Below are 27,229 nucleotides of genomic sequence, written 5' to 3'. Positions count from 1 at the left end.
GAATGTGGTTTGAAGAGTTGGACCTAAAGCTAAAGACTAAACCTGATGAGAAACCTCCACATTTAGCATCTTACTCGTACACCTTTTAAAACAAATCCAGCATTATCACAGAATATATAAAAACATATGTCAAACAATCGTATCTGTTTTTAAATAGATCATATTTCAGGACTGTTTTTCTGCATGCCTCTTTTTAGCCATTAGAGTCATCATTAAAGTGTCAGAAGTCAAACACTTCCATAGTTCATCATAAAAAAGGATGTTGTGGAGGAAAGTTTTACCTGTTATTTTTGATGCCCTGGCGTCTATACCCTTCTTCTGATTTTTTCCTTCTTTGCTATTCTCCTCTTCTTTTGCTTTTCCTAAAAGAAACTTCTGCTCTTAAACTTGAAGAGAAGGTTGCAGAGCGGTAATGTGAAGTTAGATATAGGAGGAGCTCTTAACACCCATTTCCTCAAACTTTTCCTTGCCCTCCCCCTGGAAACTGTGGTTTGTACTAAATCTATGCCAGGCGCAACATTCCTATGGACAAGGGTAAACACACACACAGAACTCACTCTCTAATGCTAAACTATAGACATCCAGTGTGCTTTAAATGAAACATTGTGGTAACACTGCTTATGGACCGATTTGTTAAAGGCTGGAAACAAAAAAAGTAACATTTTTTGTCGAAAGTGTGTTGGATGAGTGGGCTGGTCGTGATAGCAGTCTGTGTGATTCACGTCACATTTTTGCACCAATGCTGCACATGCTCTCATGCTGTTTATCCAGCTGTGCATGAAAACTACAACAGCAAGTCTGTTAAGAGGCAGATGTAAGGCAGGAAAGTACTGATAACTGCTTGCTTTTGACTGAAAATATCAAACGTCAGACCACCAGGGGCACAGCTAGATGTTTTATCCCGAAGTCAATCTCTAGGACCATTTTAGTTCATATACATATACAGCTTCACATTATGCAATCCCACTTCCAGAGGTTGTTGCCTTAAATGTAAATAAAAGACAGAATACAATTGTTTAGAAATCATTCTGTAACCTGTTTTCAACTGAATATGCTAAACAAAGACGTGCTATTTTATGTTAAAACTGATCTTTTCTTTTTTTGTTCTTATTTGTTTCAGACTAATATTAATATAAGCTTGGACTGGGATGTGTTTACTGCTGTGTTACATCATGTTTTCCTTTTAACAACACTAAATGAGCATTTGCGAGCTGAAGGCACTTTATAGTTGAAGATTTGTAGGTGGAATTCTTTCCCATTCTTGCAAATGTACAACTTTAGTTGCTCAACAGTCCAGGGTCTCCGTTGTATTTTATGCTTCATAATGCACCACATATTAAAGAAGGAGTCAGATCTGGACTGCAGACAGGCCAGTGTACTATTTATTACACATGCAGAACGCGACTTGGCATTGTCTTACTGAAATAAGCAGACTTTCCTGAAAAAGATGTTGCCTCGATTGCAGTAGCTATTGCTCAAAAACCGGTAAGCCTATGTATGTGTTTCAGACATCAAATTCAAAATGAGTCTATATTTTCAATAGAAATAAATAAATAAATAAAAGACTAATAAACATTATATTTAACAGTAAACTGAATTCGTTATGCAGTTAACGGTCCTGTAAGACGCCTTCATGAACCAGCGGACAAACCAATATCATCGTTCGCAAAAGATTTCACATCAAGAAACAAACTCGGACTACCTACAACATAGCAAGCAGTTTTACAGCTCCGCTATATGTCCCCTCATGATAAGCACAGATCATTTATTTTAGTTTCGTAGCTGCGTTTGACATGAAATATTTTAGTGTATTTGTTAAATCTCGGGAGTGCAGTGAATGCTCCCTTTTTCCTTTCTTTTTTTTGGGGGGGGGCAACTGGGAGAATACCACGGTCTAAATCGTGCTTATTGTGTTTTTTCCTTTGTAGAGTGGGGTTATATGTTTTGTTGCTGCCTGTCAGTGTAATTTTCAGGAGTCTGTTGGATGTTTTAGTAAAATGTAGGAAGACGTCAGCGTGAAAGTAGCTTCTCAATCTCAGCACAGAACAGATGGACCAACCAGAGGTACTGAGCATTTTACATTTTATTTCAACAAATCGCGAGCTAAAAAACAAGAAACCTAACAATAACACAAACACATAGAGAGAAAGAGAGACTAAAACAATGGAGTGCAACATTTTCCTAAGATAAACCTATAGCTCCTCTTGTTGATTGTTTCGTCTTGATTGCGCTTTCAAATGAAGATGTTGTGGATAAACATTGTAACATAAATCCTACGGTATACACACACGTTTCTTTACGGAAATCTGTCCTTTAAAACTGCTTGGTTTGGCCCGTTTTCCACTGTAGGAAAACACAATGGGAGGATTTTCGGTTTTGTCGTTCAGCTTTTTAAAGTTTGAATCCACTGCCGATAAACAAGACAGAACCGCTTCAGCAGATCAGTAAATGTCAGCAAAGAAACAACTTCAACAAATAGTTTAAACTACAGCTCAAACCCTTTTAATAAAAGCAAAGGGGCAAGTTAGAAAACCTGCCATCCTTGATGCAAAACTGAGTACAGTAGAGAAATGCTATCAACCCAGTTCTGTAAATAATACTGCAGGGAGAGTTGTGAACTTTTTTTTTTGTTTTGTTTTATATGAACTAAGTTTGTATGTCTGTCATTGCTCTGTATGGACAAAAAAGGCTAAGGGAACTGGAAAATGTGGGATCACATTTATCAGTTCTCTTAGCCTTTTTTGACTGGTTTAATATGGCTCTCTCCACTTATCCAACATGGAGAAGAATCCAGGAGTGTCTGTCTCACCAGAATCCAGCATGTTTGGGATCATCTTTAGTCAGAGATACTGTAGTCCTTGACAGTGAAAGACACGGATGACAGAGTGGATGTAAAGTATGTGGTTTAATATGAACAAAATGAGAGAGAGAGAGTGAGCTCAGATCATGGCAGTGGCAACACGCCGTGGCACACGACATGCAGAGGTTGCCACATGCTGGGAACGCAGTTACACAGACTTACCACGAGGTGGCGCAGCCTAAATGATGCTAACAATAGATATGAGGCACACTGCTGTACTTTCACCTTTTAAAGCCCAACTTAGGAAAAACCAGGGAGAGATGTCAATATTATATCTGAAGTTTTTAATTGGCACTTTAATTAATAAAAAAAACAATTTAATTTTTTTTATGTATATCTTTTTGCATTTATCAACATGTTATAGGTCAAAAATTTTATAGCGTAATCTTCCAATTCCTAGTATCTATTAGGAGGCAGGGTATACGTATCAGATTGTGTACTACAGGGTTTTGAGCAAAGTTTCCAACAAAAAGCGATGCAAAATGTCTCAGAAACGTTATGTATCAAATATGATACGTTTGGCTTTATAGGACCAACAGTTCTGGTGCAGCTTTCTTCTACTCTCCAGTGGACTGGATGCAGGAAACTACCTGCAAGAGGACAAAGATTCAGTGATAATATAAAAAAGCAGCTTCTGGAAAACTGGCAAGTCCAAATTGATCTCTGACTCAGCCCTCCTTCTATATAAAATTATAATTAGACAACACTTTGACCAAATATTGTTTCGCTTTTATTTGACCAGAATTTCCATAAAATGGCAACAGCCAGACACAATAAAATATTTAAACAGCAATGCCTACAATGACACACAAAAAACAAACATTTTAGCGCATATAGCATAAGTGTTATAACAAAAAAATGAATTAATGGCTTAAGTGTCTTCTTTATGGCAATAAAACAGTTTCTGATTCTTGAAATAGTGACTTATTTCAGTACTGGTTAGTCTAGCTTGGCCAATGACAATCACACAGGACAAACAATATCACAAAGACTTTGAACACACTAAAACAATGTAATATTTAAACTGTACCTGCACAAGCATGTAGGTACAGTATCTGTGGCAGCAGCCGTAAACAAAGGCAGAGGTCACTCAGAGCAAGATATTCATGTTAAACACGATTAGTGCTTGTCAAAATCGTATTAATTGTGCTCTGGCAGGCAGCAGCCACACTTCTGGGAAGTTGTGGCAACTGGTTGTCAGGCTTTGATGGGATATGGGAATAAGAATTACAAAAATTGTTTGAGTAGCTCAAACGTCCGCAGCTTTCACGATGGGGTGCAAACAGAAAAAAAAAACATTAAAGACTAATTAAAGGTTGTGTGATTTGTTAAAACACTAGCAGACATTGGAGAATTAAAGTATTGTTAATTTAATCTTAATACCAGCTTCACCACCTTCACTTTTATACAGCAACACTAACAAGAGATAACAAACGAAACATAAAAACTGGACGGCCAAACCCAGGCACGGAGACAAACAAACACAAGCGCAAATGCATGGAACTAACAAAATGAACCAGCAACAAAGAACAGAAACACAGTAGTATATATACACACAAGCAGAACAAGACACAGGTGGAATGACTTAACAAATGAGTTCAGGTGAATCTAATGAATGGGAAGGAAAACAGGAAACAAAACTCAAGGGAACTAAAGAAGGAAAACTACAAAATAAAACAGGAAACTAGAACTAAAGACACAACGTGAAACACATTGACAACACCATTAATTTGTCAAATCAAACTCTGCAGTCTGTTTCTTTCTGTAATAATACACATATACGTGAGTTGCTTGTAAATGTCAGTTGGAAGTTGTGTTTATGTTTACGTTTCTTTATATGTGGCACTTTCCTCCACTCAGTCCACTCGAGGGGGCTGGAGAGCTGAGGCAACACTGTCCAAATACATGCAGTCATCAATTTTGTGTCACTGTAAATGGTTTTGACAGTTTAAGCTGTGCCATTTTGTGGTAGTTTGTGGCAACAGCTCGCTCTAGCAGCCCCTGGAAAGTCCTGCTGACTGACAAAAGCAGCAAGTCTAAAGAGGAAAAAGTCAAATCTATGGCTTCATGGTGTCAGCTGATTTGAATCAAACATAAAAACATTTGGTGTATTTTAAATAGTAAGTTGAACAACACAAAAACAATGATTTTCCAAAAAAGCTAATTTTAAAGTAACTCTGCACATTTGCATTATTTCACACTCCTTAAAAGTAACTAATTAAGTATTTACTTTGCATCCTGCTGGTTCTCTCTTCATCAGCCTGTGTGTTGATATCCAGTTGCAGGCTTGTGACATGGTGCTGTAAAGTAAAACACAACTGTTACTTGATGCCACCAGCGGGAACTCAAAATTGTGTTGCGTTTTTTCTCAGTCCCTGGATGCTGTAGAGCAGGGATATCTTTAGAAATATGTGAATGTCAATGATCCATCAAAACCGGTCAGAAACCTTCAGTTTTAAGGTCAGAAACTTAAATAATATTGCTTTAAACAATGCAAATGCAGATTCACTCGGTCAAAAGCAAAGGTGGAAATAATAAATACTATTTAAAAAAAAATTAAGTTGTCATCAGTGCACTGTTTTCATTGCATTAATGTTTTTTTCTTTGGTGCCTCAATTTTAAATGCAATGAATCAAAATTGTTAGCTTGGGTAAGTATCCAGCTGTTCAACTTCGCACTGCAATAACTGTAAGTTATAAAGCAATATTGCAGAGGGGTGTTGTGTATTGTAATTGTATTTATCCTCCACTAATGCAAGTCTTTTTCTTAGTAAGAAGTAAGCAATGCATCATCTATTAATATCACATCATTTTACAATGTATGGCTGCTTTCAGGAGCTGGACGAGATTACCACATGGCTCAGTGAAGAGGGACTTTCTCCCGATTCCTCTAAGGAGGCTCAGCTGTGTTTGCTATGGCGTGCCTTCCAGCACACGAGGAGCTGTCTGAGCAGTGTGATAAAGGATCTAGAAATGCACCGCTCACAACACGTAGCAGAAATGGAAGAGGTGAGGTCATCATTGCTTAATCATCAAAGATATTAGTAGCTTTAAAAAGAACTACGTCATAAAAGCTCTGTTTCGGTTTGCAATCTTTCTGTCTAGGTACGTAAGTCTTTGGAGCAGATCCGAATCTTTACAGAGCGCAAAGACGTTTTGGCTCAAGAGATACAAGATGAGAATGATCAGCTCAGAGAGCAGCTACGACGTCTTATGTCTCTTCAAGGTTGGAAAGTTTTAACAGGTTAAATATTGAATTTAATCCAGCATTCATATCCAATATTCAGTTTTTTTAAAAACCAAGATTCACTTGTTCAAAATATCTAATCAAGGTTTTATTACATGTTTACAACAATGTAGTTTTCCTAAAATAAAAGAGTGCTATTTTCTTTCTCACAAACAAGTTTTACTAGATCATTTTAACGTCTCTGTCCCTTTCATCAGCTCTCTTTGGTGTGTGAATCAAAATACAGTCTACCCAAAACGACTCCCTACATTAGCACAAGATCCTCAAACACCATCATTCAACTCACCAACAGTAGCGGTAACTTCTTTTTCCCCTTTTTCTATTTTTCTGGTAGATGCCCAGATAAGTGAGGTGGCTAAAATGCTGTACCAGCAGGGTCTAACAGAGCTGATTCACAGCAGCCCCAGTGAGCAGGTGGCGTACCTCCTGGTGGAGAGGGCTTCCCTGCTTGAGACTGCTGAACATCCTGACCAGCTGATGGGTGATGGAAACACAGAAAGACATTTGGAGATGGAAGCACAAGCCATGACCACCAATTTATGCCAGGTTAGAGGAGGAAAAACCTTAAGAGGCATCCTTTTCTATTTTCCTTTGCTTAATAATTGTGACAGATCCATTACAGTTGAATAATCTTTCTAACCATTAGTTGGAGCACGAGTTACATTCAGTTTGATGTATACTTGCATACATGCGTTTACCAGAATATTTACGATTCTGTTATTGTGTAAACATGTAAAACGATCTAACTATCTGATGTAATTTCACAGTGTAGCCACAAGAGGGAGCCACGTCATTTGCAAAGCACATGGAAACGACTTTTTGGACTTCACAAGACATCACAAAGCAAAAATATTTTTATCTCTGTATGTATATAATAGTAGTGCATCCCTCAAATACTAACAAAACCATAAAACTGCACTCAGGTCAGCTGGACATGATGCTGACTAGTTTATGTAAAATGTGTAAACTTAACAACTTTTCCATCTTATCTGTTCACATCTCTTCTGCAGCATCCATATTAACTGCAACCTTTATTTTTGTTTTTTGTTTCAGTGTTTTTAATCACAGTTACCAGCACCAGGTAGGGCCCTTTGCATGGCAAATGAATTTTATGTTCCTACGCCACTGATGCATCTTGTTCCGGTACTCTTTCCAGTATGTCCTGCTTGGTCTTTCATATATTTCTAAACATTGCTGCTCATAGACCTTCTCTGTTTCTTTCACAACATTTTAGTCTCTTAGAATCGGTCCCTTAGTAAGCAGTGGCATGCCTCTCTTTGTAGACAGAAGCCAGACCTTTGGCTGGCCAGGCAGGCGGTTTGGAGAAGGAGTGTTCCCGCCTGGAGCGAGACCTAGAAGAAGGTTCTCGCAGACTGGCCATGGCTCACAGTGAGATCCGCCGCCTAACCGATGAGCTAGAGTCTGCCCATTTAACTCGAAGAGCATATGGTGAGATAATATTCAGATCATCATTCTTGAAGACATTTATGATTATTTTAAAATAGTAACCAAACTCTCAGAAAAAGTACTGAACTGAACTTACGGTTTATCATTGAGAGGTACCCTTAACAGGACATCCTTCTTGGTACCTTATAAAGACAAGTATTTTACCACTGATGTCTGTCTTTTTACCTTAATTTAAAAGTAGAAAATATATTTTATCATAGATGAACATAAAGCAAATAATCTTTTTCTATCTCACACACACACAGGATGTATCATTGAACACATCAAAGTCAGTTTGAGGTTCAGCGGAAACTTGTATGGCAAGACAGGTTTTTTGTATAACACATTTCATGTACAAGACAATTCAAAGTGCAGGAAGCATTACAAACAAACTTTAAAAATAAAGTTAAAGAGATACATATATACACACACACACACACACACACACACACACACACACACACACACATATATATATATATATATATATATATATATATATATATATATATATATATATATATATATATATATATATATATATATATATATATATATATATATATGTAGTGGTATTAAAAAAATGTGTCTTTTTTTTTTTATCATTTTATGCATCAGAGGGTTAAATGTCTAAATGAACCGTAAAATCTTCATTTGTACTTTGGGGGACACAAAGTATTTCTGCTATAAGCCTTTTTTCCCCCAGACAGTGAAGCTTTCACAATGTTTTTCCTATAAGCCATAAACAACTATAGCTGCTAAAAGAGCAAAACCCACAGATTAGCACAATTCTTTCAGCTGATGCTATGATTACTACATTACACCGAAGGCTGGCCTTACTAAAGATTTACAAAGCTGTTGTGAAAAAAGCAGACTTTGCGAGTAACTTATTGAAGAGCGTGGGGGAAGTGAGATCATTATAAGCCTCTTTGTCTTGTAGAGCCTGAGCTGCAGTCTGCTCAGGTGGAGGTGGAGCAGCTCAGACAGGAAGTAGATAAACTGAAGAAATATGGTGAGTTTTTTTTTCCTTTTTTTTTTTTCTTCTTGTTCTGTAGGATGGTTTCTTAGAAGCGCCCCATGCCACTGGATGTGTAAAAAATTACTATAATATTAAGAAAGGACAAACTTGAGAGACTAAAACTGCTTTAATTAGTCTACTGAATTCAGTTGTGTTTGTAAGACTAGATGTTTGTGTATTATGTCCTACTGGGCAAAAGGCAAAAATTACCTTGGACAAGTTCTGTGAAATTTGACCAAACAAAACTAAAAGTAGAAGCTGAATATAAAAAAAAGGTTGATTGATATTCACTTGAATGATTTTGCTCACTCATTGAGCTTTACAGTTTGAAAGAAAACAAAAGCTATTTATTTAGTCTCCCACCATTTCCAGTGGAAGCTCATCTTTGAAAAGTCTCAAGTTAAGCAACTCCAAATCAATCAATGTTTTGCAGAATATGGGAAATCTTTAAATATGTATTATTTCTTACATTATAAATTCATTATTTGACTTGTTTTTCAAAGAAATTGTGGAACTGCGGAAGGCCAAAGACCTGAATGATCGTCTGGACTTCGAAATCAGAGCCTTGAGGAACCGAGTTCGCACTCTGGATGCTGAGAAGGGCTCTTTGCAGCAGACGGTAAGATAGCTGCTGACAGGAAGTAAATTTTTTAAATGAAATAAAGAGATCATTCAAAACTGATCAAGACTAGTTTGTAGAAACAGAAGCACAAATAAATAGAAAGTAGAAAGAACTGTCTGTAGCTCAAGAGGACACTGGGAAATATAATCAGAGTTTGTTGTTTACAGTCAGGTAAGGCAACAACAGTTGTGAACCTTACTTTGTGTAGGATTAAAGGCAACTCTACACCCAACCTATGAGAGGAACCAGAGTATCTCAACAAACAAAGTAGCACTGAACCATAACACAGGCATTACTTCCAACCACCAGCCAGAATGTACAAGATGAAATAGACAGATAAACATCAGTACTTACTAGATGCATAACTCACCTTATTATCTGAAAAGCACAGATTTCTGTGGTATTAGCCTGTATATCTTTAAAGGGGTGCTATTATGGTATTTGGAGTTTTCTGAGCTTTCTACAGTGTTACAGTGTTGAATCCTCATCAGACATGTGAACGGCACCGTTTTTTATCACCCAAACGCATGTTTGAGTTTGAGTTTCCATGGCGACGAAAAACGCGTCGTTTTAGAGAGTTTTTTCTACTTGGAAATCCTTGTGACGTCCCGGGGGATAAGGTTCGGTGATTGGTTACCTTCTACTGGTTAACAAGGGCATGCACAAATACATCAGGCTGGTGGAAAACGTCGGATAAAGTTATTTCCAACGATGGCTGGTGAGTTTACCAAAGAGAGACATCCTGTAGTGCAGTGATGTAGTGCAGTGGCGGGAGGCGGGGCTTAATGCGGAAGAGTCTCAATCCACTCGTTTTGCCCACAGGCTGATCTGACAGCCTACGGAGAGGGTCGGTTTGAAGTAAATAAAGCCCTTTGTGACAATAACTCAATCAATCCCAGCCCTTCTGGTCTCAGAAATAAAAATAAATTAGCCTGAAATGCACATAATAGTTCCACTTTAAGTTCTGGTCCAATTATACTAAACATGAATGAACAGGAAGGTATTTGACTTAGGCTTTGTCTTTATATCTTGTTGGAGACTATTTATTTTATGGTTAATTTTTGGTTAATTTTGAGAATAATCTGAAGACATACTCAGCTGTATGGTGTTTATTCCAGGTGGGGTCTCTGCAGGTGGAAGTTGAGAGGATGGAGACAGCCCTGCAGACAGAGCAGCAGGTCACAACCTTGCATGTAGACATGGACCAACCCAAAGAAAGAGTAAGTTTCTGTTTAACCGATTAAGCCCTGGAGCGAGTCAAGAGGAATGCAGTAATTTACTAACATTTTCAAGATACACTTTCCCTTATGATTTTTTTTAAAAAATAAAACAAAAACATATTGAGAAAGATGAGGGCAAATTTAGTTTTACACTGCTCAAAGAAAAAAGGAACACTAAAGTAACACATTATAGATCTGAATGAATGAAATATTTTCATTAAATTCTTTGTTCTTTGTATACTTGAATGTGCTGACAATAAAATCACACAAAAATTATCAATGAAAATCAAATGTATCAACCCATGGAGGTCTGGATTTGGAGTTATCCTCAAAATAAAAGTGGAAAAACACACTACAGGCTAATCCAACTTTGATCTAATCTCCTTTAAACAAGTCAAAATGAGGCTCAGTAGTGTGTGTGGCATCCTGATGAGGCGGCGGATGTTCTCCTGAGGGATCTCCTCCCAGACCTGGACTAAAGCATCCGCCAACTCCTGGACAGTCTGTGATGCAACTTGGCGTTGGTGGATGGAGCGACACATGATGTCCCAGATGTGCTCATTAGATTCAGGTCTGGGGAACGGGCGGGCCAGTCCATGACATCAATGCCTTCATGTTGCAGGGACTGCTGACACACTCCAGCCACATGAGGTCTAGCATTGTCTTGCATTAGGAGAAACCCAAGAACAACCACACCAGCATATGGTCCCACATGGGTCTGAGGATCTCATCTCTGTCCCTAATGGCAGTCAGGCTACCTCTGGTGAGCACATGGAGGGCTGTGGGGCCCTTCAAAGAAATTCCACCTCACACCATTAACTGACCCACTGCCAAACCGGTCATACTGGAGGATGTTGCAGGCAGCAGAACGTTCTCCACAGCGTCTCCAGACTCTGTTAGTCTGTCACATGTGCTCAGTGTGAACCTGCTTTCATCTGGGAAGAGCACAGGGCACCAGTGGTGAATTTGCCAATCTTGGTGTTCTCTGGAAAATGCCAAACATCTTGCCCAGTGTTGGGCTGGAAGCACAACCCCCACCTGTGGATGTCAGGTCCTCATACCATCCTCATGGAGTCTGTTTCTGACTGTTTGAGCAGACACATACACATTCGTGGCCTGCTGCAGCTCATTCTGCAGGGCTCTGGCAGTGCTCCTCCTGTTCCTCCTTGCACAAAGAAGGAGATAGCGGTCCTGCTGCTGGGTTGTTGCCCTCCCACCTCCTCCTCCACGTCTCCTGATGTACTGGCCTGTCTCCTGGTAGCACCTCCATGCTCTGGACACTATGCTGACAGACACAGCAGACCTTCTTGCCACAGCTCGCATTGATGTACCATCCTGTATGAGCTGCACTACCTGAGCCATTTTGCCTATAATTTCCATCTGTTGTCTGTTCCATTTGCACACCAGCATGTGAAATTGATTGTCAATCAGTGTTGCTCCCCAAGTGGACAGTTCGATTTCACTGAAGTGTGGTTGACTTGGAGTTACATTATGCTGTTTAGGTGTTCCCTTTATTTTTTTTGAGCAGTGTATATTGATAGTTTACCTGTGAAGTTGTTTTTATTTAGTATATCCAGTGTATTCAGAGGCTTATAAATAAAAGGTTTCAGTGGATAATTTCAGGTTTTTGATAAAAACTTCATGTTGCGGCTAACTGTCCAACGCCATTATCTACTTCAGCCGCTGCAGGCTAAACACGGGAGATGTTGATGACGCGCACTAAGATGTATGTTCTCCTTATTGCGTTTGTTTATTTTTATAGTTACTTTAAATAAATTACAATGAACAAACAATACGCAGAGCAAAAACATCTAATTGTGGTCAACAAAAAGTTTACTTCCGAGCTCACCCCACTTTGCATCCTTACAGCCAAACTATGCGCTCAGGTGAGTGCAACTATTTGTAATGTGTGCATTCACACCCAAAGTGACACACCCTCCACCCAAGTGCCAATCAAGCCTGCACACATTAGCATATTCGCAGACATTCATGACTTATAATATGGCTCCTACACTTCAGGTTTAAGAAAGTTTAAAAAAAAACAAAAAACTTAGGCATTAAAAACTTAGGAATTAAACCTTAATTCCGTTCATTTTAAGTTAATTCCGTTCTGTGCATGCTCGTTACTTGTCCTGTTCCTCCCGTGTTCGGTGGTCCATTTTTCTTCTTCTTCTCAGTTGCTGCAAAAACTGAAGTAGTATGCTCGTGTTGAACTGGTACTTCAAAATTACAATAAAAATAGCGCCGAAACTGGTACTTATTATAGTTTTTACAAGTTATGACTGAAAATACGAGAAGCAAAGAGCCCACTTTGTTTATTTCCGGTATACGTCATACGTCACGTTCACCCTCTGAACCCTTCCCAACCCGCTGCTCTAAAGAGGAATGAAGTGAGGACGCCTTTCATGTAAACATTCTTTCGGAATTATTATCTTCATGTAAACTCGCAGGAGAATAAGTTAATTCTTAATAATTTAATTCTGAATTATTAATTCCGTATTAAACACACCATGTAACCATACCCATTGTCACCTGTGCTTTTTAACATATACATGGATGATCTCTCAGGAAAGTTGAATGAATGTAAAACAGAATGCAAATTATGTAATTGTCTTATTAAAAATCTGATGTTTACAGATGACTGGTTATCCTGTCTCCTTACAGTTCAGGTTTACAGCAGTTGCCTCATGTCTGTGCAAATTATGGTGTATTGTATGACATCATATATAATCCTGTTGAGAGTGTTGTCATGATTGCTAGAACCAAGGAGGATCAGAAATAAACAAAAATCCCATTCATTTTATTTGGCAGATCAGGAGCTAAATGCGGTACACAAAGTAAAATATTTAGGTCATATAATCAGAAAAGATTTATGTGTTGATGAGGATGTCCACTGTCAGAGCTGTAAACTGGATGCACAAGGAAATATTCTGGCTCGTAAATTTAATCTGTGCCCAGATGATGTGAAAATATTTTTAGAGCTTATTGTACTCATTTTTGTACTGCTCATTTATGGTGCAATACTTGTAAAGTTAGGATGAAAAAGCTTCAGGTAGCATTTCATGAGGATTTTAGAATATTGTTGTCACTTCTAAGACGGACAAGTGCAGGCCACATGCTTGTGTCAAATAACGTTCCTACTTTTAATGCTGCGTTGAGGAATTTCATGTATAAATTTATGTGTCGATCAAGGGACTCAGAAAATGTCTTTGTAATGGTTATGACTGAGCCTCAAGTAAGTGACACAAGGTATTTCTCCTGTTTTTGGAAGCACTGGAATGAATGTCTGTCTCTACAGACATCTCATACTTATGTGTGTGTGTGTTTTTTAATTGCCGATATGGACCAATGTGTCTGGAATAAAGATTAATGATGATAATTGGTCACTCTGAGTGGCTTTTAATCTGTCTCAGTTAGTCCTGTGATAGACTGGTGACCTGTCCAAAGTGTGCCCTGACTCTCACATAGAAACTGCTGGGATGGGCTCCAGGTCCTCTGTTACCCTGACTTGGAATGAGCGGTACAGAAAATGGATGGATAGATATTTTTTGCCTTTTGTACAGCAAGACTGCACACACACTGAGTGAACATCTGGTGGACTATAAGGAGAAAGAGTGTATTAGAAAAAAAAAAACTCAAAATGTACAACTTATTAAGTGTCTTGGTCAATGACGCAGGTGCAATAATAATATGTGTTTATATTTTTCACTGGTCGATTATCTGCAGAAGAAGGCAGAACAACTTGAGTCAGCTCTGCAGGAGCAGTGCCAGAAACTCATCTCTGCAGAAGTTCAAGCTAACCAAGCTGATGAATTTGTCCAAGTATTTACACCATGCAGATTTCTGCACTTCAAATCTGATAATGAAATCACCTAACGTTTTACATTGTGTAGTTTTATACACCTAACAACTCATATTCACATCGGGGCTATCATTTTACAGAATATCTGCATGTCTTTGGCATCAGTGATGTGGAATGTTGTGTTTTGTTTTGTCTTCAAGGCTAAAACAGCAGAACTGGCACAGAGCAACAAATTCTGCATAAATTTGCAAGAGAAATTAACCGCCCAGACACTTTCTCTCATGGAAAAAGAAGAAATTGTAAGTAAACGCAGGTAGAGATATCAAGAAACAAAAGGCAAACTTTTGCTGGTTATAGAAAAATGTGCATCTTACATGGCTCTCCTGATAAAATAAATTGAACAAATAAAAGAAGTTAGATTTTGTTTGTTTCATGCCAAATTTGGCATATTATAGCTGCAGATAATTAATTGTGTCACAAGTGGTAGTGGGAGCCAGAGATGCAGAACTAGGAGGTTTTAATCTAGGAACTGAAAGGCAGAGGACACAGGAGGCTAAACTGAGTTAACAATGAACTAGCAACTAGGAACAGAAACCAAACTGTATATATACACAAACAAAAACGAGAACTAATGAACAGGAAACTAGATGAGAGGGGACTAAACAAGGAAAACTACAAACTAAAACAGGAAACCAGAACTAAAGAGAACACGAAACATCACATCCTGAGAAATTGGTATTTATTGATTTGTGGAGCGGCTGCACGGTGGCATAGTGGTTCTCTGTCCTCACAGCAAGAAGGTTGCTGGTTTGATCCTTGGCTGGGGTGGAGTTTAGACAGTGACCTTTCTGTGTGGAGTTTGCATGTTCTCCCTGTGTATGCATGGGTTCTCTCTGGGTACTCTGGCTTCCTCCCACTGTCCAAAGATATGCATGTTAGGTTAATTGGTTACTCTAAATTACCCATAAGTGTGAGTGGTTGTTTGTCTCTGTGTGGCCCTGTGATGGACTGGCGAGCTGTCCAGGGTGTACCCTGCCTTTCACCCAAAAGACTGCTGGTATAGGTTCCAGCTTCCCTGCAGCCCTTCAATGGATTAAGCAGTTATTCTATTCTACAGTCATTTAGCAGACGCTTTTATCCAAACCGACTTACATATAAGGTTAGGATAATGAATGAATGAATGGATAATTCATAATAATTTATGTGTTTAATAATGTTTAGGGTATTTAGAGAACTTTTTTTGTCTCTGTCCTGAGTAAATCTTGAGAAACTGAAGAATAACAATCTACTGTAAATCTTGGTGTCAAACACAAGTAAAGTATGTTGTAGTCAAATTTCTAAAATGTATTGTGAGTTTTCCAAGACATAAACGTAAAAGCTACATTGACCTGTGTAATGTTTGCCTAGATTGAATCTCTGCAGAAGGAAGTGAAGCAGCTTGAGTCGGCATTGCAGGAGCAGCCGCTGCAGCAATTTAGGAATGTGCAGGTTCAGGTCACTCACACTAAAGTATGTCCATTTAATCTAATCCCTTAACATTATTTTAGAAACTTGCACATCTTTAAACCTAAATGATTGATATGAAATTAAATGTTGCTGTTGTTCAGAAAATCTTCATATTTGTTTAGCTGTGCCATGAGCGTTGTCACTGTAGTTCATGTCTGAACTTTCGATTTCCAGTCCAGAGAAGCTGAGGTGATGGATAACAATCGGACCTGCAGATATGTGCACAATAAGATCAGTACTAGTAAAAGTGGCGTTTTGGAGAAGCAGTCAGAGGTAGGTGAACTGGTATGTTTATAAAAATTTCTGCACGTTCCAATGATTAAATATATGACTAAGTTAAAACAGTTTCTTTTTTTTTTTTTAGATATTTTGTCCTCAGTTTGTCAGTAATTACCACAGCAACTTGAATAACGTCATCACTAAAATCTGCATCAAAGAAAACAACCTCATAGACCACAGGTAGTTTTATCTGTGGCTGTTACTTGCACATATACCCTTTTATTTTGCAGAAGTTATTATGTGGCTCTATGTCTGTTTTCTAAGGTCGACAGAGGGAAAAAACTCAGACTCACAGAGTGGTGGAAACACCCACTCCCAATTGGAGAATTCCTTCATGACTGACAACAAAGAACCTCCGACACAATGTTCCAAAGAAAACATCCCCCCAAAGGTAATTCCTTACATGCTGCCGGAGCTTTATGTCAATAGTTAGTTTTTCATCATTTAACTAGTGCTCTGAAGATTAGGAAACGTTATCAGTGTGTTCAATCTAAAGACAATTAACATAAGACAAACCTGGCAAATATGGAACCAATTTTTCTTCCTACTGATAATTGTATGTTGGGCTGTAGGGGTGTTCTTACTGTCAGCAAGCGATGAAGACTTTGCTCTCAACCCAAGATGAATGTGAAGCTCTGAAGGCGGAGATCTGCGATACTCTTACATACCTTGACAAAGAGCGAAGGTTAAATTGACTTTTTCATCATATTACACAATTTATTCTGTATGTACAACTATTAAACGTTTTATATTTCTTCATCCCGACAGAGCTCTCTGAATTTGCTCATCATAAGAACAATTTTATTTCTTCTGTAGTACGACATGCAGCATTCATAAGCATGTATGAGAATTATATCAGTGAGAAATTAACTGGACATGTTTCTACCTCTTTACAGTAAACGCCACAACATGAAGGAAAAACACAAAGAGAAGTTGTCTAGAGCAAAACAAAAAGTTAATGATGAAACCAAATGGCGCGATGAAAGAATAAAAACTCTGGAGAGAGAATTGTCCTTGTGTGCCCACTCATTAACAAAGGTAAATTTGCTCATTTGTTCTTTACACAAAATATTTAGTTGGGTGCTTGCACTGGGACAACTGGATTCCAGTAATAGTGGGAATGCTGATGGTGGTCCTGTAACTCTTTGTTGTAGTTTTTTGTAAATTTTTTGGCATCAAACTGCTTCTACATTTACTACGCTATTCAAACAATCCATATCCAAATGTTTAGCTCAAATAGCTTTGTAGGAAGGGGCATTTCGTTTGTTATGTTGGCCTTGGCTCACCCTGACGCAAATGACTGTCTGGTGTTTGTTCATAATTATTTATGTTACGTCCCTAAGAAGCGGTAATGCCTAAAGAAGTTGTTACTCCTTCTTAGGGACGTAACATAATTAATTTTTAATTATCACTAAGAAAGAGTAACGACGAAAGAAGTGAGGAATGCAACCTCAGAAGAAAGCAAGGAGGGATGGCCAAGACGAAACACCGCAACCTACAAAGTAAAAGGACTATTACCAAACCACAAAAGTATAAACCTACATCTAACCTATCCTACAGTAACATAAACAGAAGAAAAACTTGACAAAACAAAATGGATGTTCTCCCCTACAAGGCCAATCTGGAAAAAAAAAAACTAAGGATTATATCAAATCAAATCAAATCAAACTTTATTTCTTGAGCACTTTTCATGCCTCAGGCAACACAAAGTGCTTTACAGGATAAAATCAAGTCATAAGGATTAAAACAGTGGATAAAAAGGCATTTAAAAATAAAAGACACAAGCTCTTTCCATACACTCACACACACACACAAGGACATAGAGCAAAGAACCCACCCACATTCCCTGAAAACATAATTCCCTGAATACTGTCTCTTTAACTGAATTCTGGTTAATAAAACAACTCAAAACATTAAGTAAGTGATAAAAATTCTGACTTGGTGCTGATTTGAGGAGACAATACCTCGGGATCCATCCACACCAGGAGCCAGTCCCCCGCATGCTCATAGGGGCCGCTGCCACAGCAACTGCACAACTCCCAGGCAGCAAAGGGGCCACCCCGCAGCCGTGAAGCTGCAGTGCTGGACCCCGCGCCACCCAAACAGCAGCGGTCATCATGACAACAGCCCCCAGACCAAACAGGCAGGGCCCCCAGCGTGCTGGATCCCCATAAGGATCATAGCAAACACTAGAATACACAATGAAACTAAGCTTGCACACAGCACAGACATCGTGTGCACAGCAGGTGGCTAAAAGGACCAGATTCTCAGATCCTGAGCTCCTGATTGGCTGGAAGAGGCTGCCACACATCAGCACAATAAGGAACACCTGGGAAGGTAGTACAATGCACACATGAGTTAAAACCAAGCGGCAACCTCCGGTGGTCAAAAGTGAAGCCTATGCAGAAGCGCATAAAACTGCACTTCCCCTTTCATCCGCTAGGGGCTGGCTGCAAAACAGAGCAAATCCCCATGTTAAAAAGGCCAACTTCACGGCAGAAATAAACATGTTTACAGCCTGGTTCAAAAATCCATTTTCGGTTTATAGGTCAGGTTTACCTTCATGACAACTGTGGGGGAAGTGAATTTTTTTTGTAACTCGCCCGTTTTAAAGTAATTTAAGTTCTGCAAATTTAGGGGCGTGTCCTTTTGATTGACAGGTACCAATTTCTGGCTTCAAGTAAGAAGAACGTAGAACAACCGCGGTTTTTTACCGGTTAACAACATGACTTAGCTTTGGCCCGCTTACCTCCGTTAGCTGGGTAGCTCCCGTTATCTTGGGGTTAGCTCGGTTAGCTTTAAGCTACAGAAAGCTCGGCGTTCGCTCGATGTCAATCATTCGCCATGACGCTCACGTCTGCCCTCTCAACTCCACCTCTTTGCCCATATTTGTAATTTCCATGCGAGACGACACGCATGACGCTGCCAACATGGCGACGGTAGGAACCGCCCACCGAGCTTCAATTCAGCTCTTCAGAAACCTATGGGTGACGTCACGGAGACTCCGTCCATCTCTTTATATACAGTCTATGGTAAAAACACATTCCAGTAACACTTGCTAGCAAGCAAAAATAGTTCATGGCATGAGGTTTTACTGAAGTTACTGAAGTGGCAAAACAGTGTACAGGGAGGACATGAAAAACTGACAGGATGGTGTACCAAACAGCCTGCAGAACACCAACCAAATGAAACATTGTGGGGAACCAGCCTTGCTTCACATGAACAGGGACTGTGTTTGGCAAGTGTGTATGAGTACATACGAGCATGCCTCCTGGTCTGCTAGCATGATTGTAGTTGTAAAAAAAAAAAAAAGCTGAACAGTAACTCCACTTCCTTAGATGCTGAGAAAGAACCATTTAATGAGGAGGCTGTGGTGCTATTTTACTCCAACTCCTTCCAGAGTGTCACCACATATTGCATCACTTCCTGGTATTTAGTTGTCTGGCAGGAAAGACATGCAGAACATCATTAAAACTTGTGTATGGAACAAGTAACTCCTCCCCCTCTGGTTTTCCACCAAAGGAGCAAAACCAGAGGGGGAGGAGCCAAAACAAGCTGCCCCCTTTTTTTTTTTTGTCTTGTCCAGCATTTAAGAAGGCAAAATGGATTTTCTGGATGCTGTGTTTTGCTGGGCAAAGGGTTAGGGATATAATGCTCCCCTTGATATTCTGGATTTTAATTTTATTTTTCTATTTATTTTGCATAATTGTTTGTATTACAAGTTTGTCCTGCTGGATCAGACCGGAGAGGACAGAAGAGGGACAGAAAGAGAATAAAAAAGAAGAGAAAACAGAAAACACCTTGTAGAGAGAAAAAGAGAGAGAGAGAAAGAAAAACTTTCAAATCTTGCTAGTTCCCCACCATTATCTACCCCAGCTTTAATATAACATGTAGAATTTTAGACAGCTGGATGGAAAAACTCAATGAGGAAGCCATCTGGGCCAGACTGGATCTAGGGTCAACCTAGAAATTAGAATGGGATGGGTCCTAAGGTCATGGAGTCATCTACTAGGAGTCATTGAGTAATATTTTAAGTCTTACAGCATGAAATGTTGCGATCAAGCATTGGGTCGATTAAACAGTACAGACAGCCTCAAAACATCAGTTTTTTAGCTTTCTGGTAGTCTGGTATTTGTGATGTGATGCTCTCTCTACACGCCCATGTAGCCTCTTCACATTACAACAAATAAACCTCATGGTAGCTTTTCTTGAGTCTATAATTAGAAAAAAGTAAAATAGTTATAGTATTGACAACAACACAGATATTGTAGGGTTTATTGCAGTGACAAAAGCCTTGTTTATAAATAAATAAGTACAATAATTCAAGAGTCCCCAGTCAAAAGCCTGTGGTGAAACCGACGTACAAACTATGCTAAAACTAAAACACTGACACTTGTCTCCTAACTGAGACAAGCTGCTGCTGAATACTATTTCAGAGTTTCGCAGAACTTATCTGATGAAAAATTAAACCTAGAAATCAACTCTTTTCTGTTCAGTTTATTGACAATGCACAGTTGTTTCAACCAATTAAAGGGAACAAATAAGCATAAAACATTTAAGTAGTCAGGATTAAATAGGAATAAATAAAAATAAGGAAAAAAAAGTTTCTGGTATATGTTAAGAATTAAAGATTCAGATTACCTACATTGATTTTTGTGGACATATTTTAAACCTGTTGATCGAGGGAAGTCCACCAGAAATCCTTACTTTGTCAAGTCAGTATAAACTCTGGGAATAATGTGCAGTCAGGGCAGCATGTGATGCCCCTTCGTTCACTGAATTTCTGATTGTAGAACTTTTGCGCTTTTTCTGGCTACTCAAATGTGAAAACATCACTTCCATACAGCGGGAGTACAAACAAAAAAAGTACAAAGCTGTACAGACTAAATGAGCTAAATTCTACACATTGATGGGGTTCCTTGCACTGTCACTTGATAGCAAGAAAGTTGGCATAGCTGCACCCTTATTTTCTGACACAGTTCAAAACATGAATGTTAGGTTTATTGATGATCCTAAATCAATTGTGGGTGGGATGGTTGTATCCAGTGAGTGCATATAAATAATGATCCAGTTAAAGGTTCACTAATTGTAGACTTAATAGATACAGCTGGACCTACAAAACAACTGGAAGATGTCCCAACAGCACTGATTGGCTCACCAGTCACCAATGAGCAATTGTACATCAGAAAGCACTGCAAATTTATGTGAAGTATACAACAAAGGAGGTTTTTAGACAGTTCACAAAGTTGACAAAGACATAATATGTTCCATGTGCGAGAAGATGTGAAACTTCAGATGTTTATTCAAATTTTGTTTTTATTATTTTCAGGAGAAGGAAATTGTTGTTTGCATAACTGTGGAAAATGACAAACTGCTCTCCGAGAAGAGGAAACTGTTAAAACAGCTTAATGAAGAAGAGCACTGCAAGACTGATAGTGATCTTACAGCTTCTTTGTCTAAATGCAGGTACGGAATTATCTAATGCTGTTTAATGAAACATCTTGTCCATGCCATGGTGGAAGTGGCAAGTAGTTCATTCAACAATCAAGCAGGTTAAATGGACTTGTACTTCTATAGTGCTTTTCTAGACCATTCAAAGTGCTTTACACTACTTGTCACACTCACCCATTCACACACAGACACAGTGTCTTGCCCTAGGACACTTTGTCATTTTAATCAGGGGAAGCCTGGAATTGATCCCCCAACTTACCAGTTGAAGGATAACTGGTAAGTTGAGGAAGGACAACTGCTCTTCCTCCTGAGCTACAGCTGCCTGCTTTATGCCCACTTTACATATTGACAGTTGAAATTGGTGAAGTGAAAATCTGACTTTATCATTTTAAAGTGGATCGGCACCCCTATCATCCATTCATTCATTCATTCAGCTTTGACCACCTTTGACCATAACCACCATTTTTTCAGAAAAGCAACAGCAAGATGCGTGGTGACAAAGATTAAATTACTTAAAAATGCATTTCCACCACCTCTTTTTAGTCAGTTTTGTTTCTGGCACACCTGCTATACCTACTTATATATGTTCATTTTTCCTATTTTTATCTCAAGGGTGGATATTTTAGAAATGGAAAACAGGAAACTTGGAAACAAGCTATTGCACATGTCCAATCAGATAACCATCCTGGAACGCAGCCTTCAGAACTTGTCACGGCACTTTCCTGAGGTATTGCCCATGCTTAAATCTGCTTGTTCTTCTGATGCATGCTGCGATGAGCATGTACCCCCTCTGTTTTTGACGTTTCTGTCATCTTTTAGGTTTCACCACAATACCAAGAATATATTGTCATGCTAGAACTTAGGAAGATGTATTGCCTTAAATACAACCCAAACCAACTTTAAGATGGCAGAAACACTTTAGTCTAAGATCCTCAATCACTGGTTAGGCAAAATATAGAAAGTGCAACACACCTAAGTGAAATCAATAGGTAATAAACTTGTGCAAAGTTTGACAACAGGCTCTCCACATATCTGCTAACTAAGTGTGATAGGTGTCGTGTGTTGCAACGAGGAAACTCCTAACACTGAGGACCAGAGTTACCCACCCCTGAAATAGTTAATAAACAAATATTTAATCTGTAATATTATGCTTTTGTTTGATAGGGACTCCAGAATAAATCCAGTCATCAAGAGATTTCAACATCTCCTACTGTGCACCCTTCAAGGTAAGCCTGATCCAGGTTCAGCAATCAATTAAAATGCATGCCTGATCAAATAAAAACAAATATCAAATTACTTTGTGCCTCTAGAGTGAGGTTGACTGGAATTCAGGGTTTATTGGAGAGTGCACAAGGTAGCCCCACCAAGCAGACAGATGTCACCGCTTCCTCTGCCAGTTGTACATCTGGGGCCTTGTTTGGCTACCTGAACCTGACCTCCACGCAGAGCCTGCCAGATTACTCAGCTCCTCAGTCTTCCCTCAGAGACTGAGAGTTTTCCCTTCTGAGCTTTCCTACTTGCAACATGAATGTATTGTACAGTAACTATTTTATTAGTAGTTTAAATGAATAAATACCATAAATATAAGCTTAGTTTGAGCTCAACTAATTGAAAAATTAAGCTGTCTAAATCAGTGACCAAAGTTAGAGCTGGTAAATTTAACCTTTATTCAGGAGTAAATTTTAAAAAAGATAACATGTTTCATGCATTTACTACTAGAAGATGTACTTATTGCACCAAATTAATACATGTTGTACAAAATAAAAGTTTACAAGGTTCATGATGGCTTGACCTCATTTAAAGACAGAGGAGGCTTTCCTGCATGCCTACATGTTTTTATGTTTTCAGAAATACAATTGTTTTAAGTCTCGACTTCCGTCTAAAGCCCCCACCTGTTCCCCAAGGCCAGATCCAAGGCCAGGCAACTTAAGTGGTCAATCACTATAAATATCTTGGAACAATTTCCGACTATAAACTTGCATTCATTGACAATGTTGTGTGTACAAAGGTCCACCAGCACATGCATTTTCATTAAAAACCCAAGTATTTTTCCTTGTCTTTTTATTGAATCAGTTTTCAATAGCTCTCTTAACTATTGTTTCTAAACTTTATCTGCAAGACTCAGAGCCTGACAGAAGGCAGAAGGCATTGTGTCTGACCCCACCCTCCTGCATACAGAATACATGTTTCATATAATCTGGGTGTAGATACAAATGCAGAACAAACAGTTTTACAATTTACTTTATTCCCATCAGCTTTTTAAAGTAATTTTCTAATTCATTGTTCTACTTACACAAGTGTTGTTTACTGAATTGTATTTAAGAATGTTGGCTATTTTTAAATTAATTAATTTCCATTGTGACATCCTGCTTGTATGCAAAAGTTGCCATTCGGGACAATAAAGTTTACCCTGACCATCTGGCAGTGCTTTTGCTTTTTTATTTATTATGTGTTGGTGCAGAAGTTTGTGTGCATTCACTATTCATTACATCTTTCAGAAAAAAAAGTAAAAGAACTGCTGTTATTGTAGGAAACCAGTTCATGCAAACAGAAATCTCAAACTTTGATTATGACTTAAAGATAATCTGGCACTGCCATTTGTATATAATTTCATACATAGTTCAAAGATTTCAAGAAAAAAATGCATTAATTTTCACATGAAAATGTGCATTATACAAACAAAGACAAAAATGTACCATTACTGCCAGCAAATATTCTGTATAAAACTGAAAGCAGTTGTGTGGTAACCAGCCCTGTAAACAGGAAGCACACAGCTCATGGTCACAATTCAGTAACGCCTAACTACTCAAGACTGTTGATCAGGGATGGAGGTTCCTCCATCTAACTATCAGACTGTGTCTGGGACAGTCCCTATCTCTGCTGCACCACACTCCTCCTGGACTGACAGCCTTGGTGAGACTGTTTCACACAAAGCATGCGGAAGCTATTGCAGGTGTTTGATTCCTGCTGCAGATAGACAAGAAAGGCAGCACCAGACACACTTATTACAATTTGCAATTCATTACCATAACTAATTAATTATGTACAGATACATTTTTTTCTTTTCATTTTACCATTTTAAGTCATATAAATGAACAAGAAGTAGGTTTCCTGTGTGGACTTTGCATGTTCTCTTACTCTGGCTACTCCCCCAGCTTCCTTTTGATTTCAATCTCTAAATTCTCACTGTGTTGATTCTGTGATGGACTAGAAACAGCTAAGATCCCCCTGCGACCCTGCGTTTAAACAATCCCATATCTCAAGAAAACAATCTGTTTTATTCGTTTTCCTGAGATAACTAGATAGATTTTCCAGAGAAAATGGTGTTTCAAAAGCTTATGAGCCAGGCTGTTCAGCTTCTCATGCTCCTTGTAGGTACAACTTTTATGCAACCTATTTTTGAGTCATTTTGAACAGAATTAAAACTGTTGAAGTCACAACATGTATGAAACTAAAAGATTAAATCGATATGCCATTATTCTAAAACCAGAATAGTTGGATTTCTTTTTTGCTTGATTTGGGTCCACCACGGCTTCAAATGTTGAATGTACCACATTCTTAACCAATATTTTATTTTTGACATTACCATTTCTCCCTTTGCATACTTCCTTTTTTCGTAAGCTAGTGACAGTACTTACTCATGTGGTTAGGAAGTAACTCAAGACTGTGCCATCAGTTGTGAATACAAATAGTTTCTTTTAAAGATAACAACCAACTAATATAGAACAACTTGACATCCTTTTTAAAAACCTCTGCATTGTTAAATTCGGCCAAGCTAGCAAAAACAAAAAAACCCACAAAACTTTCATGGACTTATACAAATACTTAAACATATTTTATATAATGTACATAGACTTTATGTTGATGTACTCAGGTTGTAAGTAAAGTATTTAAACCAATAGGACTTCTCAGTTATGTGTAGCTGTGTTAAACACATTATTTCATTTCACATTATTATTATTACTTTATCAGTCTTAGGAAGTGAAGTGAAGTTATCTGCTCATATAAGTAAATTAGAAGATTATTATTATTAATAATAATTGTACTGAGTTCCTGTTCTTTATATCTTATGAATGTGAAGATCCTTTTCGGCCATTTTTATTATTATTCCACCAAACTTTGCCGCGCTACACCTCCTGCGCCGTTCAGGTAACTTCAATCATTCACATCTCAAACCCTGGAGCTTCTTCGGGAGATGTTTGTTACGACTTTTGTTGTTTCAAATCTTTGTAGTTTTTGAGATATTTAGCATTTTGTAAAAAATTAATTCAGCCTTGTGATTGGATGAAAGTCCTTCCAAACCCACTGTGCATTGGACGTTGCAAAAATTCAGCTCTGCGATTGGTCAGTTTTTGCATAATGAGCTGAAAACTGCTTCAAATGGGTTTCGGAGCTCTGCACCAGTTTGCAGTGTCTGGTTCATCAAGTCCCCATTGTCTTTCCTACACCTTTTGCCTCACTTCAACCGTTCAAATATCAAACTGTTCAGCTCATTCAGGAGATATGTGATGTGACTTCTGGTCTTTCTTACATGTAAACTTTTCAAGTTATTCACATTTTTGCCAAATGTTAAAATCCTCTCCAGTGATTGGACAAAACGGAAGTTAGCTCAGCGATTGGTCCATTTTGTGCACCAGTACACAGGTACACATACAAGGCACGGGTTCAAATGCAGCATTTAACATATAGCTCTGTCGTCGTTTGTTGGCTGTTGCTTCTGTGATGGCATGCAGTTCTGCAGACTGCTTAATGTGAACTCTTGATCTCAGCTGCACACTTGAGGGCGCAAAGGAATTAATTTGCCAAATGTCCCAGTTAAATATGAAGGATTTGTTCCAACAATGCTCCCTGCAACATTTCAACACTTTGATAAGTTTTAAACACATGAAAAAAAAAGTTTTTCACATTGAACAAAGTCTGTCACATCTTCACTGGAGTTTAGTTCAAGCTTGCACATGTTTTTGCAATCCCGCTAATCACACCCTGCTGGAAGTGGAAAAAATTGCATGCCTATCCATTGCATGAATTTATTTTTACAAAATGCTCAATTTCTCAAAATCTGCTAAAGTTTGCTATGACAAAAGTCATAGCTTCATTCTCATGAATGTACCGAAGGGTATAATATTTGATAGGCTGAAGTGGCACAAACGCGATGAATTGCATTCACACTGATTAAGAAGTTCCCAAATGCTTCAAAGAAAACATTTATCTTTCCTGTAAAATGTTTGAAACTCTACTCCTCCCACACCTTTTGCCTCACATCATTCAAATGTCAAACTCTTCAGCTCATTCAGGAGATATGTGCTATGACTTTTGGTCTTTGAAACATGTAAAAATTTTCAAGTTGTCGGGTCAAGTTTTTGTCAAATTTGCAAATCATTTCCTATGATTGGACAAATCAGAAAATGCAGCTCAGTGATTGGTCCATTTTGAGCACCGGTACCCAAGAATGCATTGGTGTACAAGGGATGGGGATATGCCAGCTGGTATATATACTGTTTCATCAAAGTGCTTAGATTTCACTGCAAGCTTTGCAGTTGAAAAGTAGATTATCTGCACACATAACAATGCGCAAGGCCTGTTTTGAAGAGTTGTACAACTAAAACAATGCATCAATTCAAGTAAAAAAAAACAACAAAAAAAAAACTTTGGGCAATTAGAGTTACATATAAAATTTGTATTTTTAAAATGCTTCAAAAGGAACAAAGTTGTTTTTCCTGCAAAATGTTTGCCTTTAGTTTCACTTTAAGCATTCAAGCATCAAACTCTTCAGCCCATT

General features: G+C 38.4%; 1 protein-coding gene across 1 annotated transcript; it reads left to right on the top strand.

Annotated features, from left to right (window-relative positions):
• The first annotated feature begins 495 nt into the window (after positions 1 to 495).
• On the top strand, positions 496 to 25,495 carry LOC306757097 (coiled-coil domain-containing protein 30-like). Its single transcript, XM_079242059.1, has 20 exons — positions 496 to 534; positions 5,695 to 5,868; positions 5,965 to 6,085; positions 6,441 to 6,652; positions 6,874 to 6,969; positions 7,390 to 7,555; positions 8,493 to 8,564; positions 9,074 to 9,189; positions 10,311 to 10,412; positions 14,415 to 14,513; positions 15,622 to 15,723; positions 15,895 to 15,993; positions 16,085 to 16,179; positions 16,264 to 16,390; positions 16,572 to 16,684; positions 16,896 to 17,037; positions 21,329 to 21,465; positions 22,063 to 22,177; positions 22,615 to 22,676; positions 22,761 to 25,495. Exons 1-20 carry the CDS (start codon positions 505 to 507, stop codon positions 22,939 to 22,941), a joined length of 2,361 nt encoding a protein of 786 aa, XP_079098185.1. The 5' UTR covers positions 496 to 504; the 3' UTR covers positions 22,942 to 25,495.
• The last annotated feature ends 1,734 nt before the right edge of the window (positions 25,496 to 27,229 follow it).

Source organism: Telmatherina bonti, assembly GCF_933228915.1.
Source record: "Telmatherina bonti genome assembly, chromosome: 6".
Lineage (NCBI taxonomy): Eukaryota > Metazoa > Chordata > Actinopteri > Atheriniformes > Telmatherinidae > Telmatherina > Telmatherina bonti.
The sequence above is the reverse complement of the archived record's forward strand: the minus strand, read 5'-3'. Positions and strand labels throughout refer to the sequence as shown.

Coding starts and splice junctions, on each gene's coding strand:
- LOC306757097 (XM_079242059.1), top strand. CDS start 505: ATGCCAGGCGCAACATTCCTATGGACAAGG. Junction 15,994..16,084: donor TTTTGGAGAAGCAGTCAGAG/GTAGGTGAACTG, acceptor TTTTTTTTTTAG/ATATTTTGTCCTCAGTTTGT. Junction 16,685..16,895: donor TACCTTGACAAAGAGCGAAG/GTTAAATTGACT, acceptor ACCTCTTTACAG/TAAACGCCACAACATGAAGG.